The sequence below is a fragment of the Crocodylus siamensis genome, chromosome 3, assembly GCF_052110815.1.
Source record: "Crocodylus siamensis isolate JL-2025a chromosome 3, ASM5211081v1, whole genome shotgun sequence".
In the NCBI taxonomy this organism is placed as follows: domain Eukaryota; kingdom Metazoa; phylum Chordata; order Crocodylia; family Crocodylidae; genus Crocodylus; species Crocodylus siamensis.
This window is the reverse complement of record NC_143397.1, coordinates 29,068,010-29,084,824: the sequence shown is the minus strand read 5'-3', so window position 1 is coordinate 29,084,824 and position 16,815 is coordinate 29,068,010. Positions and strand designations below refer to the sequence as shown.

At 39.6% G+C, this 16,815-nt stretch overlaps 1 protein-coding gene across 6 annotated transcripts in view; it reads right to left on the bottom strand.

Annotated features, from left to right (window-relative positions):
* Positions 1 to 16,815, bottom strand: part of NNT (nicotinamide nucleotide transhydrogenase) — a 72,309-nt gene that overhangs the window by 11,734 nt on the left and 43,760 nt on the right. For all 6 annotated transcript variants that reach the window (XM_090038038.1, XM_090038040.1, XM_090038041.1 and 3 more), the window contains exons 15-19: positions 16,022 to 16,255; positions 14,662 to 14,822; positions 12,484 to 12,663; positions 6,177 to 6,336; positions 4,157 to 4,238 (exon numbers count right to left, since the gene is read on the bottom strand). In XM_090038038.1, the coding sequence (XP_089894164.1) occupies positions 4,157 to 4,238; positions 6,177 to 6,336; positions 12,484 to 12,663; positions 14,662 to 14,822; positions 16,022 to 16,255 (817 nt within the window). The remainder of the gene's footprint in view (positions 1 to 4,156; positions 4,239 to 6,176; positions 6,337 to 12,483; positions 12,664 to 14,661; positions 14,823 to 16,021; positions 16,256 to 16,815) is intronic.

Genomic DNA, 16,815 nt, shown 5'->3' with positions numbered 1-16,815 from the left:
TGCTCAACATTTCTAGAAGTTATATATACAGAAGAGAATTTGCTCAACCGGGTCCAGCCTCTCCCCACCTCCCTCCTCTTAACTTTCTGTGCCCTCTTTCCAACACATGCAGCCTTTCTGTCCCCAGTACACATACATCTGGCAATTTTCCTAGAAAACACTTCAGCTCCACAGAGGGATAATTTCAATGAAAATTTAAGGACAAAGTGCATTCAAATCCTGTAACACTTGTTTGCACCTCATGAAAATCTGAGTTAGAACATAAGACCCTCTTTCAGTCTTCGACCATCCACTTTTACAGACCAGATTTTTCAGTCAACAAAATGCTACAAAGAAATAAGGGCCAGCTTCATGTACGCTGGAAATAATTTAACAATGTAAATTAATCAGATTGGCAATTTAACTTTAGAGGAATGCTAGAAATGGAATTCATTCATACACTTTATGAGTTCCTGGCCTAATTAAAAATATAATACAAATAATATATTACATGCATCACTACAATCAGAGCACAGCCCACCACTAATAAGGTAGGTAAATTGAAAAACTCAAGTCCACCACTCTTTCAACTTCCCCCTATGCCCAAGGAAGGTGTTCTGAGGCCTTCAGACTCAAGCAATATTAGACTAAAGACATACAGGTCCTTCCTAGGTATTTACAATTTGGAAAGATGCATCTTGAAAATGAAAATCAAAAAAGGTGTTAAAAAAAGTATCTAGATTTTCTCCCTCAATTGAATTTTTTATTGACCATGACTGTGAAAAGGAATCTACCACCTCTGTAAGCATTAGTTTAACTGGTTTATATTTAACACACACACTGAAAACACAGTAGATAGCTTTCGTTTTCCTGCTGTAATTAATTACTAGTGGACCTAATACAGAAATTCAAACTATATTACTGATGGCATGGTCAGCGAGTAATGAACTCAAGAGTTAAGTCTAGAATGTCTCTGGATGGGGTCTACTCTATGTATTTGAGCACAACACAAAAGATACTGAAATTCCACAGCTGGATGTCTACAAGCCGAATGGTTTAGGGAAAAAAAAAAAAAAACTTTCCCTGTAGTTTTACCAGTCCGTAAGACAAGACGAAAAGTTTTGCAAAAAGGTTGAGTGACATGCAGTTTTCTTACATGATCTTCCTAATGCATGAAATATGTGACCTGCTACAAGAGCTTCTCAAATCAGTGGTGATGTTAGCAATGCAACATCATAACTAAGCAGATGAAGTTTCCTAACCCTCCTGTATTTCTTAACTTAAAAACTAGTCACAAAAGGTTATACATCAAGTTATATAATCTATGCTCTTCCCTGAGCATGTTATGGCTCTAGGCAAAGCTAAAGAAAACAACACTGTCTCTGAATCAATCATAAGCCATGAAACAAAAAAGACAGTATGACAGACATAATTTTTTTTTTTTTTTGGCACAGTGTGGGCATAACTAACCAATGACATTCACATGTCCATGCTGGCACATTTCCATGGCGGATGTGTGAGTGTGTCACTACATCTGGATACTGAGTATGCTGGGGTCCCGAGGCACCGCAGACCTACTGAAACCAGAGGGACAGCAGCTGCACTCAATGAACACCATAGGAGCTCCACAAAGTGATGAAAGGCCTAAATCACCACAGACTGTAAATACAGATTTATTTAATTAAAATATGAAGTAACCATTGCAGCAATGTCTTCCTGAAACTGGCTCATTTTAAGTGTAACCAAGTTACTTTACCAAGATTTATTCACATTTCTCCCTGAAAAACTGACAGACAAGGTGAAATTAATAATCTTTTATAAATCACCAAAAAAAAAAAAAATAAAGCTAGCCCGCATAGAAGCTGTGAAGGAAAAAGCTAAAGAAACAACATGACATTGTCATCACATTAGCCATAGAAAGGACTCTTGTTACACACTGCTAAAGGGGTCTTCAATATCTCGAATGTAATCTGACTATGAATACCCTCTCTGCTGATGCTGAGAAAGTGTGAAAAGAATTGCCATGAAATGGATATATATTGGAGCCTTTACTCACCTTTCCTACATACATATATTAAACTACATAGAAAGATGATATTACAGATAACCACTAATGAATAATTTTACAAATTACTGCCAATACTGATTAACCTACTTTCCACAATGCTGCAAGGCTCAACTGGTATCTTCTCAAACAACTTGGAAAATATTGGAGGAGGAAAAACCACACTGATTGCTAGAACATTAATTCAATAACAGTAATTATGTGGTCAAAATAAACATATGGAAATTACAGAGTGAGTTGGGTTAGCCAGCAGCCATCCACATATCTACTTTTTTTTAAATGACAACTAAACCACAACTAAATTAAGATATTAATTTACCATTATCAGAAAATAACTTCCAAAATAAAGGTCAGAAACAAAGGAAAGTCAAGTGTCAGTCATGAGGACAGGCTGGAAGAAAGGACTGGAAGTTTCAGGCCATTACTTTCATTGTGAAAACTCAATTTCATGTAGCTGCCTAATGGATTTAGGGTTATGGGGGTTTTCCATCTCAGTTCTAATTGATCTAGAGGGGTTTCAAAGAAAAACTGATATAAAAAAAAAAAGAGCCCAACTTGTACCAGTGAACGACTACAGGGTCAAAACTGCCCTCCAAAAGCCTTAACTGGATCACAAGTTGTAGCTCCAGATACCTCAGTAATAAAAGGTCATGTCTTTAAAAAGCAGCAAGTGCAGGCATAGAAATCACCTCAAAACAAATTAGATGCCAGAGGCTTTATCTAAAGGTTTGAGGGGGAAGGACAGGGAGAGAGCAAGGAAGGAAGAGGGAGGGAGAACTAAAGATCAGATGATGCAGCCTTGAAGTATGGGAGTCAGATGGGAGGTTGCAAAAGAAAGCACTCAGATCCACATCCCAACATACCCTCTGCAAGCTATAATCTTGGTGCTGACATCATGAGAAAAAAATCCTTTGAGGATTTAGAGGATTATGCCAAAACAGAGACCAACCCATACTACTGCGTGATTACCCCACTCATATACCCCATTTCTAAGGTGTCCTAGAGCAGGGTTCAGCAACCTTAAAAAGCAGCAAGCTATGTCCTGTGACCCACATACATCACCATCACACAGCAAATTGGCAGTGACAGTAAGCAGCACCTGCTCCATTGAGGAAGCGACAGCACCAAGGAGGACTGTGGAGGACCTAAGTCACAATGTGCAAGGGGACACGTTCAGTGGGTGGCTATTAGGGCTGTGTGAAATTTCATTGTCTGTTTCATTTTGACTCATTTAAAGCTCAAAATAGCAAAATCAAAATGAAACGAAGGGCTTCAAAACAGCCTCGAAACAAAACAAGGGCAGTCAAAACATTCTGAAAGTTCTGAAATGTTTTGGGTTTCAAAGCAGCCCAGCTGAGTTCCCCTCCCCAGTGCTACCATCTGGCTGGGGCTGGGAACTGAGCCCAATTGCACAGCCCCCGCAGCCCTCCCAGGGTTGCAGCCCCCAATCTGCCTGCTGGATAACAGAGGCTGTTTCAAGCTTCCCCATTTTAGCATACAGGGAACAAAACAAAATGGAACAGCTTTTGAGTCTAAACGAAATTCAAAACTAAAGGCTGTTCTGTCGAAATGCAAGTCGAAACGGAACAGTGCTGTTTCACACAGCCCTAGTGGCTCTAGTTGAAAGTCAGACAGTAGTTTCTTCTTTTTACTCATTCCAAGTCAGATATTTACCCAAAAATTGATGTAGTTTTCCATTTTTGCCTTTCCCACTGTTTGTAAGCAGAAAGTGCTTCCAAAAAACACTGCTGGGAAAGGGGACTAATAAAAAGTTTATGAAAAAGTACTCTATACCCAATGCTTTTAAAAAAATGGAACTTTTCAGAAGACACCACAGCAGTATGAGATTTAACTAGCACTGTAATGGCTGGGAACATACCCAAGAATCAAACTAGCTGCTAGCCTAGGTGAACAGTATCTGCTTAGTTGAACAGTATCATGAAGTTCCCAGATACATCCTTCTAAGCTGGTAAGACTATTGCATTCCTGTAATTAGCTGGTTTTCACATATCCATGCAAGCATAATTGTTAACACCCAGAAGATATCGGTCCCTGCCCCAATGCACCAGAGGCCTCCTTATGCCTCCCTTCTTCCAACCCCAAGGTACTCACCTGACATGTTTCCCTTGTTCTGTCAACATTTTCACTAAGTCAGCTATGGGGTATTGAGCTTTTGCTGCACAGAGTCCATAACCTGAAACAAAAAAAATCCTATATTTAACCAAAAAACAAAAAAAAGAAAAAACAAATAAAACTGTCTCCAGTTGAAAGCAGAAAAAAGATTATTTTATTCATTTGCTGCATCTTCTCACATACAGACTCTAACCATAAAAAAATCTTGTACTCTGATAGCTTCAGCTTTACCATTTTTATTCTCTTTTTGTTCTCCAAGCAGAATTACAGTTGGCAGATGACTACATCTGTCTGAACAGTCAAAGTACAAATCATAGACTATGACTTTACAGAAATGTACATCCTTGATTTGTCGTCTTGGAACTTAATGCGTTTTACTAGCAGGGCAAAAAAAACCAAACAAAAAAAAATACACAGAATAGTGCATGGCCCCATTTTGATTGATATTTTCTGCCAAATGTCAGATATCTATGATGCAAATAAGTAGTAGCCTTTTGTGATACATAAGCATTCTGATTCTTGTACTTACATTATTACCAATATACAAAGTCAGTGAATAGCAGTGTTAAACTTTGTCAAAACTTTAAAAAACCCTTATGAAAGTATAAGTTATAAGCATAAAAGAGTACAAATTTCAGGATCAGAGTACTAAAAACACCACCTATGTAATGAATTCTAATACTCAAAACAATACATCCAAGTACCTGTTTGCACAGACTAAGGCAACCTTCCAAACAGGAACTCACACAGTGCATTTCTCTATACTGGAACAGATTAATGGGAAAATAAGACTTTGGCATTTTTCTGACTTTAATTCAAAGAGGCTAACACAGAAATGAAAACACATTTGGGATATAAGGATAACTGGCCTCTCAAGAAGAAAATTTTGCTAGAGTAATACAAAACCTACATTAGTTACCAAAAAGGAGGGGAAAGTTGTTGGGTTTGGTTGTTTTGTTTTGTTTTTTTTATAAAACCCTAGGGGCACTTATACTTTTCATACTTTTTTGCACTGTGACACACCAGAGATCTAGCGTGCACAAGCTAACACACACACCATGTAGTCTCAAATGCAGTTGTACAAGTGGCAAAATGTGTGTCAGTGCTGAGAAAATGGCAGCAGTGCGCTTTTGAACTAAAACCTTCTGAGTCAGGGTTTTTAAACTTTTTTTGATCATTGTACCCCCAAGCAGCTGGACACTGAGTGGGGGGAGAAGGGGAAGGAGGCACAGCTGGGCGCAAAGCAAGTTCCCCTTGCATCCGGCCAGGCACCCCCACAGGACAGGGGAAGTTCACACGCAGCAGCTGCTCAAACATACCCCCCTAAGGCCTGCTCAAGTACCCCCTCAGGGTACATAGACCTGTAGTTAACAACCCCTGTTCTAAGTGTTTTAATTCATAAATGGACCACTGACATTTTCTCTGCACTGATGTACATTTTGCCACTTATACAACTGCACACATCACAGCACCAGGCAATTTTCTAAGTGCCCAGCACTGTGGTGCATACATGTGTAAAAATGTGCAAGAGTTTAGGTTTAATTTTATTTTGATTAGACTTGGTCCTCTGCATCATTTGCAGTCACAACTGTTTGACACTCAGGTACCAAAGGAGGAACAAAAGCTACCACTAGGTTTCACATCCAAGCTACACAAATCTTACTACCATTAGAATCTGTACTGTGGTAGTGCCTGGAAGTCCCAGTCCAGGATGCTGTTGTGCAAGGTGATGGCTACAAATGCACAGTGAGGAACAGACCCTGCCCTGAAAAGTTCACAAGCTAAACAAATAAGACAAAGGGTGAGAAGACAAAAATAGGCAGAAAAAGGTGTAATCACTGGACAAAGTTCATGCAGATGCTTAAGCAGTTAATGTGGGCACAAAACCAAAAATCTCACACCTTACTGCCTTGACCATGCAACCTCCACTTACAATTGTAAATAATGTAATTCATAACCTACTGACATTCCTTGAATCTCACATAATATTCTCTCTTACCTGGGGTAATGATAATGTTTTTGGCCTCCTTTATCATTTCAACAGCATTCTCCAGGTTGATTTCTGTGTGAGTGCCAGTAATTTCCATGGGCTTTCCACCAGCTGTGGAAGTGGTACCATAGCCACCCAGGATCACATTAGCAAGAGAACGGTTCATGGCCTGGGGAAAAAAAAAAAAAAAGATGTTTTTGACCAACTGTTCACTAAATCTATGGACAAGGCAAAATAGAGTCCCGTGACAACATTTCTGTTATTTTATCGCACTCATGATACACAATTGTCCCATCACGTTCCTTAAAAATTGAGATATAGCAGCAGTTCTATTTTTGAAATGCCTTTTTCCTCACTTCAAGTGAACTGCAATGTACGGTGCGCTATACCTACAGTCGATTGAAATTTTCCAGTTAAAATGTTTTGACAAAACTAAGTCAAAATTTTGATGCAAAATGAATGGGGAGGAAACTGATACCATTTTTACAAACTATTTTATTTTTGACTAGCTGTACTTGTAGCCACAGAATCTCTGAGATATGGTACATAAATTAATTAGCTCTTATAGGTAGCACTGCAAGCTAACAGAAGCACTGCCACTACAGCCCCAAGCCAATATAAAAGAACAAAGAAAAACATGCAAATAAAGCTAACCAACTGCTAACTCAAACAATGCCTTAGTAAGATGAAACAGGCCAAAAATCAGGCTGGCAGACAACCAAAGGGAACAAGAATGAGAAGCAAGACCTCTCTGCTGAGGAAGTTCTGCTGCCAATTCTGAGAATTCAGTTCACGAACCAAGAACAAGGATACCCCAGTGGGTAACATAATGGGCATCCTTTCGAGGAAGTGGGTTTCTGAAATATTTAGGTATTAACTGTAAGTAGGCAATGCCTGTTGTGAATGCAGTCTAATAGACCTTAAAGAGTAATAAATGGGAACCAACTTGGCTCTTAGGTTAAGCATGCATGCGCTGGCCCAGAGCAAATCTTAAATAAGAACGGATGGGAATCTACACACATGTAAGCAAGAGGAAAAACCCACAAGAAAGTTAAGCCTGAAAGTATACAACTACCATCTCAACGTACATTTCTAAATAGGATAGATGATGCATCATTGTGGAGAATTCAATACCTGTCAAATGAGCACAAAGTGAGGCAGCAAAGAAGTTATAAATGGAAGAGCTCTTGTTCACAAGTGGAGTCTAAGCAATGTTCCAATCATTTAACAGTGATCCACATTCTGAGCCTAATCCAAAGACGTTGGAGTCAACGGGAGCCTTTCCACTCACTGAAATGGACTTTAGAGCACACCGTTTATGAGCCCATAAACGCAAACATTTTGATATTGCTCTTTCACTTATGATTCAAGGCAAGAGGAGGAAAATAGAGCATACTAGTTACCGCTTTGCAAAGGCTACCGGCTAAGTTACATGGTCTGCAAAGAAGTCAATGCTCCCAAAACTCAGTTGTCTAGTAAGGGGAAGGAACAATAATACAAGGTGGAAAATGATCCTACAGGACGCTGAGCGACATCAACATCCAGAGCTAATGTACAGTAGTATCTTCAAAAAAGGCTCCTTAAAAGAAACAGAACTTGTACACCTTATCAGACATCAGAGAAACCACACAGAAGAAGGAGAAATAGGGCATGGGCAGACATACAGTTGAACTGGTGTATGGGATGGGTGGGAGATGCTGTGGTTTAGCTTTTCTTACTGAAGATTAGGGGCAAACAGACTAAACAACTGCAGCAAAATCTGTTCCAATCTCATTTCAGGGGGGCTGGGTTGTTTTTTTTTGTTTTTGTTTTTTTAATAGCAGTAAAATTATTTTGCCTGTCCAGGCTCAGAGATCCTATCAACCTGGGAAAAAACTTCAAGAGCAGCTCAGGTCTGACTACCCATCAGACAGCCTGTCCTACCAGTGTGAGGACTTCATAAGAGAGTCTGGAGTGAACTTAAACACTCAATAATCCACATGGCTGAAAAGCCTTACCAGTGGAAGGACTGTGGTGGAAAGAGCTACTGCATCACTGCCTCTCCTGTTTGTTGCCAAGAAGCCTGCATGGGGTAAAGATTCCAAAAAAAATCCAACCTAGGGAGTGCTCTGCTATAAACAATCACGTCCTTAAGCATAAGGGCACCTGAATGGCAAAGAAATCCTACAACTGAGACCGCCAGCTCACTCACCGTAAGTGGATTCATAGGGGAGCAACCCTACAGGGCAGCACAGCAGGAATGATTCTCTCAGGGAGCTCCAATGGTTTCTGATACTGGGGTGTGATCATCCACCTTTGGCATATATGGAAGATGAATAAAAGGTATGGGCTGAGAGTCCCTCTAACCTTTCCTGCTCCTCTGAGCCTCTTCCTATCTGTCCTGCCTCAAATTGCCACTACTTGCCCTTCCCATTTAGCTTAATCCCTTCCTTACTAAACCCACATTAGTAGTGAAAAATATGCACAGCATTAAGGTTGTGTTTGCTTATACTTTTTACCCACTCCTTTCCCCTACCACGCCATTGTGCTTATTCCTGCAAATCTTGCTTCAAGCTTGGGAGAGAGTGAGGGACAGAGGGACACTTCACTGTAAGAGATCATAAAAGGAGACAGTGAGGCCAGGAATTATTGGAATATTTAAGGTCATTCCCACAGCCCAAACTCTACTTTGCTCGTCAGAAAGACAATAAATTTACAGTGCTTACATTTAGTGATTAAGCAAGATCTGTGTTATCTGTAACCACAAAAGAAAAAGGAGAACCTTCTCTCCAACAGAGAAACGTCCTAAGAAAATAGGTAATAGCTTGTAAAGGCAAATAAAATAATTCAAGCTAAAGGTTCAAGTAGCAAGTGTCTTTGCTTTTTGGTTTGTGGTTAACACACTGTCCCTAACTCACCCCAGTTACAGGCATCACTGACAGAAACCAGCAAGTTACATCTGAAAACATCTTTTGTTTTATGAACTAATATAAAAGCTTTAAGAAAGTATTTGTAAATGCTTGGGCTGCTTACAATTTTAAATCACCAAAAATTACTAAGAAGGCTGCAGAATGAACATTTCAACCATTAGAGACATTTCCACAAACGGGTTCTCACCTGTGAAAGGTAAAATTTAAAAATACATATAGTTTTCAATGGAAGTTAAAATGGAAAGAATGTTGTTTCACTGGTACAGTTTGAATCTTGTTTGCCTCATAAGAGTCTGCAACCAGCTTAAAAGTGTCCAGCAGGTAATGAGTGGAGCTGTTTCTTTATTACAGAACTTGATGAAGAACAAAGGCGGTTCAGTGATTGCCTTATATTCATGCATTTAAAGTGATATTTTGAGTGTGGCGGGGGGGGAGGAGAGGAAAAAAAAAAAATCAGTGTCTATTTATTGAGGACAAAAAATGGACAGCTGCTCAAAAATACCATGAAGTTATCTTGTTTATTGCATCTCGGAAATTAAGTTGCAATTAATTATGCAACAATCAACCAACCTCTCCTAGCTGAAACATAACTAGATTCAACGAGTGTCATCTTAAAAGCTTAACTCTTTAAAGTCTGTGAAATAAGTGATTTGTTCCAGTGCCCCTACTTCCCTGCATGACACTACAACTATTTAGTAAGATACATACCCAGAATTCTCATTTTGCTGGCTCTTTGGAACGAAGGCTATAGGTATCTTAATACTGTCTCTGCGCGCTAATTACAAAAGATCTAATAGGAAAAAAAGCAAGAACAGTTAAGAGTAGAGAAAAGGAGGCCTTAAACAGAGATGTATTTGGGTAATATATAGGGTTTTTATCAGGCAGTATCAGATATGTGATCACTCAAGTACAGACAACCGGCTGAGTTTCTTTGTAGTCACTGGCAGAAAGCTGCTCTACAATTTAATGAATGGACTTTTCAAACCTACATCATCTGTTCCCTGTGTCCATAGGGGACAGGACAAGGACTAACATCTTTAAGTTGCAATACAGGAAATTTAGGTTGGATATTAGGAAGAACTTTCTAGTGGGTAAGGACTGGAACAGATCAGAGAGGCTGTGGAATCTCCCACACTGGAAGCTTAAGTGCAGGTTAGAAAACCAATCATCTGGGATGGTTTGACCAGGGACAATTCTGGCCCAAGCAGAGTGCTGGACTTAGATGACCTCCCTTCAAGCCATATTTTTCTACGTTTCTATTATCTCCCCTCATACATTAAATCTTCAAGTGACATGTGAGCTAAACTGCTTCTTTGGGCAAGATAAAAAAGGTAGAGATGTAACAAGAACCAAAGGCTATTTATCTATGTATTGGTACACATGCATTTAATGGCACCATAGTATCAGATCTCCAATTCCAAAATATGCATGGCAGGGGGTGTAATTATGGGATGAGGGATCAGATCCTAAACCTGTTATATCTGCCAATGAGGGGGAGCCTGGGATTGTGATTATACATGGAACACTTTTATAGCTGGTTGACCACTTTATGGTGCCTTAAACTAGGTGCATGTTACCCTTGCCGTTCACGGTGAGAGTAATACAATAATAGTAGTATAAGTACAATGTGTGCCAGGGGTCTATGACAGGGAGACACAAGCAACACTGAGAAGGAGACCCTTCATTTTCCTGATTTTCAAGATAAGCTTCCATTTACAGAGATGTACCAATATCCCCGTTTTGTTTCTCTTTCTTACGTTTCAGAAAGTTTACATTCACTTAAAGCACAGCATTCCTAAATGATATCAACACTAGTGTACCAGTAGGGAGAGAATAAAGGCAGACAGCCATAAACGATCACAGGAAAACATCTGGAGGGGAGCAAAGAGCAACACCGCACAAAGCAGGTGCGGACAATCAAGCAAGTGTTAGTTACACAGCCAGGAAACAGAAAGGACAGCAGTTGTAGCATAGTGAGAGCAGTTTTCCTTGAGCTGTTATATAACCCACTTAGAAAATGAAAGAGTGAAAAAGAAAAAGAACAAACTAATGTGCAAGTCTTCAAGAAGAACAGGACATTATGACTACTAACACATGGTCACACAAAGGGTTCTAGCTTAAATTCTAAACATCGCTCCAATACAGATTTGTGAGAGCAAATTATCAATGCAAGTCTGCTGCCACCCAGTGGTAATGCACTATACTCTGACCAAACTTTAGCCACACTTTACTGTTGGTTACAAATTCTCAAAAAGGTCAGCAAGGCTATCTACAAACCGAATCAAGCAACAGTCATGAATCTGTAAAGGTGTACACTGGAGCTCACTGTTGAAATAAATGTTGCTGTTAAACAAAGAACAAAGTCCCAGCCTCAATTACACTGCTAAAGATTAGAAGGGTGGTAAAATACAAGGAAAGAGAGGTAGTCAGCCATGTTAGTCTGAAGTCAGGCAAAAGGCTGGGTAGATGTGCACTGTAAAAACTAGCGGTTCTCAACCTTTTTGGACCCAAAGTACCTCCTCACTGGACTCGAGGCCCCCCCTCCACAATTTCTGCAAATTAGTTCTTGAAATTGGGTGCCACTCAACTTAGAAATCACAGTGCTTGCTTCCTTGCAGAGGGACCTAGCAGTAGGAATGGGGGATCCTCCAGGCAGGGGCAAGCCTGAGGCTGCTCTTACATCATGGTTTAGCTGCTTATCTCCCAACACCCAGCTAGTTTAGCCGCTCATCTCCCTGGCACCCTGGTTGAGTCTTGCTAGCGTAGGTTAACCAAATCAGAGATATATAGCATAAGTTTTCACGAGCCTGAACTCACTTCATCAGATGCTATAAAAGGATTATGCACTGAGTGTGCATCAGATAGAGAAAGACACCTGAATACAAAGACAAGGGAAGGGAAACATGGGGGAGGGCGGGGGGGTCACGCTCGCTTAATATCAGATCCTAAGAGCCATTTAGAAGTAACTGAAGGCCTCTCACTAATTTCACTGGGTTTGGTATCATGTACATTCAAGGTGTTGTAAGGGTATGCTGAAGCATTTCCTATAAGGGTGTAGTCTTCATTTAAACATGCTCTTAAATTTTCACGAGTCAGCTGGAATTAGGCACGTGCATAAATGTGTGCGCTAAACAGGGTTGAGCTGCTGAATCAGGACCATGAAGAGAAATATTTCATGGAAGCAAAATAAATTACGCACTTTTAATATTTATCATGGATGTAATTCTGCTGTCATAGGTTTACCGAAGACATTAAAGAAAGTTCCTAGTTTCTGAATGGCATAACAGGACACAGTAGTTTTGTTTCCTACCCCAGTATCAACCCCGTGCAGATTCCAAGTTTGCTTTCCCAATATTCTGAGATGCAACTTTACAAAGGATGAACAGAGATATCCATTTCCTTCTTACCACACACATGATGTAAGAGAGGATGGCACCAGAGGACCCAATCAGAGCCCCAACAATGGTCAGCAAGTTGTTGTTGAGCAGGAAGCCCTCAGCACAGAGTGCCCACCCAGAATAACTGTTCAGTACAGTAATAACAACAGGCATGTCTGCACCTCCAATAGCTGCTGTTAAAGTAACGCCCTAAAAATGAAAGACAAGAAAGGAGACAAATTCCAACATAAGGTAAACATTTTGTCCAATATGCAAAGAGGTCAGTTTTGTTGCAGAAACCAAAGTGGTTTGATCCATAAACACAAGCATCATCTATTGAAAGCTTATTAATGAGCACTGGAAGTATAGGATGTGACCATTTTTGTCTGAAGACTGGAGAGCAAAACACATGACATTCATAAATAAAGTCCCAGTTCTACACTTGTGTAAGCACATTTTTATTTACAAATTCCATAAACTCAAAAGTAACAGTACTCGTGCAGTTAAATCTTTGCAGCACCCTTAATCATGGCAGAAATCAGGGTAAACAACAACAACAAAATCTGAAATGAATGGGCATGCAGGGTAAGTTTTAAACTGGATGCATTCAGTTATCCAATGCATTCTGTCCATCAAGCTCTCAAAACTTTAATTGAGACATTCACTTTGAAATGAGTATTTTAAAAGTCCAATTTATCACACCAAAAAGAAGAGGAGAATTTTAAGAAATCATATTTGCAATAAAAAAGCCTTTTTTCAAAATGACCATATTTACTCAAATCCAGGACAAGATTCCTTTCTCCACCCCCAATTTAGCATGGGGGAAACACCTCCCCCCCCTTGGATTCAAGGGGATAGGGGCAGGCAGCTGCTGTGGTTCTGGTTCTAACCCTGCTTAACCCCTTCCCGTTCCCCCCTGCCCGCCACTGCAATTCATTGCTAATAGAAGTATTTTACATACTGTCATCAAGGTAAGGAATCTCGGTAGATAGCAAAGAACAATTAAAATGCACTTAATCTCCATCTGAGGCAACACAGGGTATAAAGAAACAGAAGCTTCTTAGCGGCGTTATAGAAAGGAATCATTATAAAGAAGCTCTGCAATTCCGTGCCACTACCTCTTTCCTTTGGCTAAACTTTAGGACTACTATATCACTGGCCTATTCTTCAGGTACCACGATGTTACACCTCTTCTGCCAGCATCTGAAATTAGAATTCCAACTATCACAGTCTGTCTGGTCCAATTATCTGTCTTCCATTTTTTGGGCCCAATTTATCTCATGAAATACTTTTCAGTGTACATACAGGTCTATAACACAGATTTAGATAGAAGTGGTTATTAACCCCTTCTCCACTCTTACCTCCCCCCAAAAAACCCCAGCAAGTTTAAAATTTCCAAAAAAGAAAAACTGTCTTCTTGAGGGACAAATGAGAAAAAATGAAGAGCAGACACCTGTAGCTCCAGAAATCTGCTGTATCATTGAACAAATTCCTCTTGGTCCATTTTATATCTCTTCTTGAAAACGTTTTACACATCTATGATACTTAGCTTAAAACAGTGAACTACAAAATTAAATTTAAATAAAGTTAAAGTAGGCTATGATAAGTATGTTAGGTGCTGCATACCCAAAATTGCAAGATCAACAGAGAAATTCAGCACACTTATAAGATACTCCCCTACCTCCAAGGACTAGACTTAGTAAACCTATGTGTAAAGTACAGGGCTCAGTTTCAGATCCTTTAAAGTGTCACATCTCAATTCCAACGCATTCATCTTGAATGTCCTGGAATATAATATGCATGTATATAGCTGGGCAGTATACCTGGTAGAAAGTATATTTAGTGTAGTTTAGGGGAAAAAGCAGTATTTTACATTTTAGAAACATGTCTCCTAGGCCACACTTCACAGAGGTATACATTAATCCACACCTGCGAGTCCTTATAGACCAGAGCTTTATCTGCTTGCAGGGGTACATGGTGCATCATGCATCTGAGAAGCATTTGATAGAGCATTGGAACGGCAGAAGAACACAGCATAGAAAAAAGAAACACTTGCCAAGTGCTATGCACATCGACTTCCCTTCTTGTTCCCCCATGCTATCTGGGGATATCTTTCAGCATGCAGCATAACAAAGTGAAATCTATGTACACTTGCAGTATTTGCACTTCAGAGTTCATCTTTGCAAACCGTATGATCCCTGGACTTACCATGATAGCAGAGAGTGTTGACACTGAGCCTAAACAGGCAAGTCCTGTTGTGTAACTAGGATCTATCATATAGGGTACCAATCCACCAACACTGGCAGCCAGTAAACTAGCATTCAGTAAGTGCCGACCAGGCAAGAGGAGTGGGGCAGAGTTGAGGATACCTGGAATCAAGAATACCATCAACTTCAAAGGACAAAACATATGAGTGACAGCTTTTTTTTTTCTTTTTTACACCCCTTAAGAGATGATGCATCTTTACAAAATTACATTTAAAAACAAAATAAAATACTGTGACCTTGAACTGACTGCAAATCAATGATCTGGAATGCAACAACAGATACGTAGAAGTGCCAAATACAACACTTTTCAAAAAACTTTTTATTCTTTAAACACCTTTTCTTAGGTGTTTGAAGATAACCCCTCCATGAGTTTCTCTCTTTGGATATATATATTTTGTAATTTAATCATTTTTACTTAGGAAACAAGGCCAAGTCTTTGGGTAGTACATAAAACATGATAGCTGCTTAAGAATATTAGGGAGCGACAGGGTGACTTCTGCTACAAAACCAGACTTCCAAGTCAGTTAGTCAAAATCATGCGTAAAGAAATATGTTTATGTCATTTGTATAACAATTTTATTAAGATAGCACCTTATACTGAAACATGGTACATCGTGTACAAGGTCCCATCAGCAGGACGTCACAGTGGCAGCAAAGGAGACACAAGACATTTTCAGGACATCAAAACTAATGGCCTGTACATTTTAAAAACTAGAATACTGTATCCAGATGAAATGTTATACCACCTTGAGTCAGGCACACAAGAAGTCTTTACCGAACTGCTGTCAATGTTTCATGGCCACTATCGGAAGGTTTGCTTTTCTTCTATTGACAGAATGTGTTTTTCTAGCATTTACCTTTCAGTAAAGGTAAATGCTAGAAAAGGGTTAACTGTCTGATACTTCTAGGCCTACAACACCTAGAACAGTGGTTCTCAACCTTTCTGAACTCGAGGCATCTCTCCATAACTTTTGTGAACTGAAGGTCACCCAATTTCAAAAGTTTATATATTTACTGTAGAGGGGCCAGGCAGTGGCAGTGGGATGATCAGCCAGCCATGCCCTAGCCTGAACCTGTACTTATCACCTCATACCTCATGACACTTTTCAAGCAGCTCCCTGGTTGAGTATTACTGGCCTAGAACAAATTTCATTTATCCAAGAGATTTCTTGCAAAACACGAGCTTCCTTTCTTCCCCGAATTTCTCCACAGTTGAAGTATACACTAAAGTCAAAGAAAACTTACCAAAATACCTAAAGGAGAGAAATAATGTTATCTTATACTTAAGATGGAAGAGTCACCTTGCAGTTTTCCATATGCGACAAGGGAACCACTGAAAGTCACACCACCAATGTATGTGCCCAGATAGGCCACAATTTTGGTGAGGTTGGCAGCTGGATCTGTAGCAAAATGGGGATACTCAATCATGTACTCTGCCACACAGGTGAGCACAGCTGCCAAACCTACCAAGCTGTGAAAAGCAGCCACCAGCTGAGGCAAGTCAGAAATCTGGATGCGCTTAGCAATTGTTAAACCTGTTGAAGACAAAATGGAAATATTACAAGATACTGTCATTCTAGGCTGTCAATTCTTGTCCATTGTGTGACGCACAGTATATCGAGAAAGCTGTATTATTATCATTATTAATAATAAAAATAATAATAATCTCTACATTTGGAATACGCCATTAGCAACATTAAATTGAAAGCCCTCCTTATCTATAGGAGACATCCAAAAGCAAGAAAAACCAGTAAGTCTGCATTATATAATGTACCGGTATATAAACTATGAGGCTTCTACTGAAGCCCAAATTCTTTTCTAAATGGTCCAAAACAGGAAATTTGAGTATAACCAGTCAGAAACTAATTTGCAAGGTAATCTTGGGTAAATCATTTAACCGCTGTGTCTCCAGTTTCTTAGTCTGCTACTGGAGATGATAATGTTTATCCCACTTTTGGAACACTATACAGTCCTACTGTATAGCTAATTTATTAATCTTAACTACACTTTATTGCAAGAAAATGTTAGCAATTGAATCTAACCACAAGTTAGTCAAGCTGTTAAGTTAGGCTGTCATTTGTAAAATATTCTGTAT